The 2,408-nt window shown below is 43.7% G+C and overlaps 1 protein-coding gene across 1 annotated transcript; it reads left to right on the top strand.

Annotated features, from left to right (window-relative positions):
- The first annotated feature begins 1,015 nt into the window (after nt 1–1,015).
- On the top strand, nt 1,016–2,408 carry LOC118556565 (ferritin, middle subunit-like). Its single transcript, XM_036148520.1, has 4 exons — nt 1,016–1,320; nt 1,527–1,673; nt 1,865–1,990; nt 2,073–2,408. The coding sequence occupies exons 1-4, from the start codon at nt 1,219–1,221 to the stop codon at nt 2,226–2,228; spliced, it is 531 nt and encodes a 176-aa protein (XP_036004413.1). The 5' UTR covers nt 1,016–1,218; the 3' UTR covers nt 2,229–2,408.

The raw sequence follows: 2,408 nt of genomic DNA on the forward strand, positions 1-2,408 counted from the left end.
TGGATGTTACCGAAAGGTCTGGCTAAATGAGGCTTTTTTTTGTCTGTTTTGTTTTTGCTTTGTCATGCAAGATTGCTCTGATGTTGAGTAAAACCATAAAAATCATGCTGGTTGTATTTCAGTGTCACATCAGCAGTTTTGAAAGTCACACGGTGCGCAGGGAGGTGAACCAAGTTCAGTTTAGCACATTTGTGCTGTGGCCAAAAAAAAGCTACAATGACTCAGTTGAATAAGGGTGCTCACCCTCAGAATAACCCTAACCCCAAACAGCAACATTTATATTTCTTTTAAGAAGAGCAGAATGTGCCTTTTCAGCCAGTCCACGTGCAACGGCATACAGGGAAAAGGCTCCACTACTCCACATCTTTTCTAGCATCTCAATAAGAGTACTTTATATTGTAAGTATAGTTTTTACAAAGAAATTTTGAAGTTTTGAAACTGTAACATTTCAAGACTTTTGTACACCTTAATAACTGTTATCCACCCATGCAGTTCTAGCCAGTTAGGGCTGACACTGGGTTCTATTGAGGAGCTGTTGGTGCTTATTTTTGCACTGCCACCAGCTACATGACGGCCCTCACTTTGTGGCTGCAAGGTTTCACCTTAGTTTACCATAAGAGAAAACTCAGGGAAGACTTTTTAAAACCACGATTAACTGATTTAATTAAATCCAGTTCAGATGTGTTGTCTTTTTGAATGGTGTACAATGGTGTTTAAGCAAGCATACTGATTGTTGTGCACACATTTCACAGAAAATTTCAATAAACTGCTATTCAGTTTACTACTTTATGAAATAGTCTGGGGAAATATGTCGTCATCGCACGTGGCAACACGAGACCACGAGAACATCCTTGGTTTCCCCGGCTCCAAGAAACGAAGAAATGTTATCACTTCCTCGAGTTTTGTGTTACATCCTGCTTGTCTCACCCTCGCTTGCTCATTGGCGGAAACCTGCTGAGTTACATGACGTCAATGTCTGTCACGAGGTCTCGCGAGCCGTATAAATACAGGGCAGCTTCCACTGAAGAAACAAAGCTTCAAGGAGTTCTTGCTTCAACAGTGTTTGAACGGAACTTCCTCCTTTTTCATTGAGCCGAGCAAGCCTGCATTCCGGAGATCTCTCAACCCTGCTTCTACTTGAACACTACTGAAGTTGACTTAAAGCTTTATTTTTTTTACCGTTCGTTTTTTGATTAAAAAACTCAAACGCCAGCCAACATGGAATCTCAAGTGCGTCAGAACTACCACCGCGACTGCGAGGCCGCCATTAACAGGATGGTCAACATGGAGCTGTTCGCCTCCTACACCTACACTTCTATGGTAAGAATAACCTTTTACTACTGGTGTCACTAACCTGCTTATTGGCTAATTTTTCGTCAACCTCACTTGTTACCCAAAATGCTGCGCTTACACTCAAGCTGCAGTTCTTCCTAGACTCCGCCGTGACTTAATGCGTCTTGACCATAGCCCGATAATGATGGCGGCGTTAAGGCTAATAACTGTTTACCTCTTTGCTTTTCCACCAGGCATATTACTTCTGCCGCGACGACGTGGCGCTGCCGGGCTTCTCTCACTACTTCAAGGAGAACAGCGATGAGGAGAGGGAGCATGCTGAGAAGCTGCTGTCCTTCCAGAACAAGAGAGGAGGCCGCATCTTCCTCCAGGACGTGAAGGTAAACGGAGCTGCTTTCCTAGCGCTGCAAAATATTAGAAAACGAGCCTTCTGCTCCTGGTGTCTGTAAATGGACACTGACGCTTTGTTCATCGGGGTAATTGCCTGCGGTGGCACCCAGCACAATTTAAAATAAACTTTAAGAAAACTGAGTTGAGAAAGGTATTCTGAAAATGTATAATTTTTTTGCAGAAACCGGAGAAGGATGAGTGGGGCAGTGGCCTGGAGGCCATGCAGTGCGCCCTGCAGCTGGAGAAAAATGTCAACCAGGCCCTGCTGGACCTGCACAAGCTGGCTTCTGATCACGTCGACCCCCATGTAAGTTTAATGTGGCTTTTATTTGTTTTATATTTTAATGAAGCGTTCAATGTTTTGAATCTAATGAGAAACTCCTTTTCAGCTGTGTGACTTCCTGGAGTCCAACTACTTGAACGACCAGGTGGAGGCCATCAAGAAGCTTGGCGACTACATTACCAACCTGAGACGCATGGATGCCCACAACAACAAGATGGCAGAGTACCTGTTTGACAAGCACACCCTGGGGTGCAAAAGCTAAAGGCCCAAAAGTCTACATGGAGTAGAAATATTCCTGAATCTACTCAATTTGCTTGGAAGCATTTCACTGATCTGTTCTAATCTGTATCTGAAGTTGTAGTGTGGCTTGTCTCCTGGTGTGTATTCAGTAGTTGGTCTTCTTGTAACTTCTGATTTTTCTGAATAAACATTTTGAGCTGGA

Source organism: Fundulus heteroclitus, chromosome 16 (genome assembly GCF_011125445.2).
Source record: "Fundulus heteroclitus isolate FHET01 chromosome 16, MU-UCD_Fhet_4.1, whole genome shotgun sequence".
In the NCBI taxonomy this organism is placed as follows: domain Eukaryota; kingdom Metazoa; phylum Chordata; class Actinopteri; order Cyprinodontiformes; family Fundulidae; genus Fundulus; species Fundulus heteroclitus.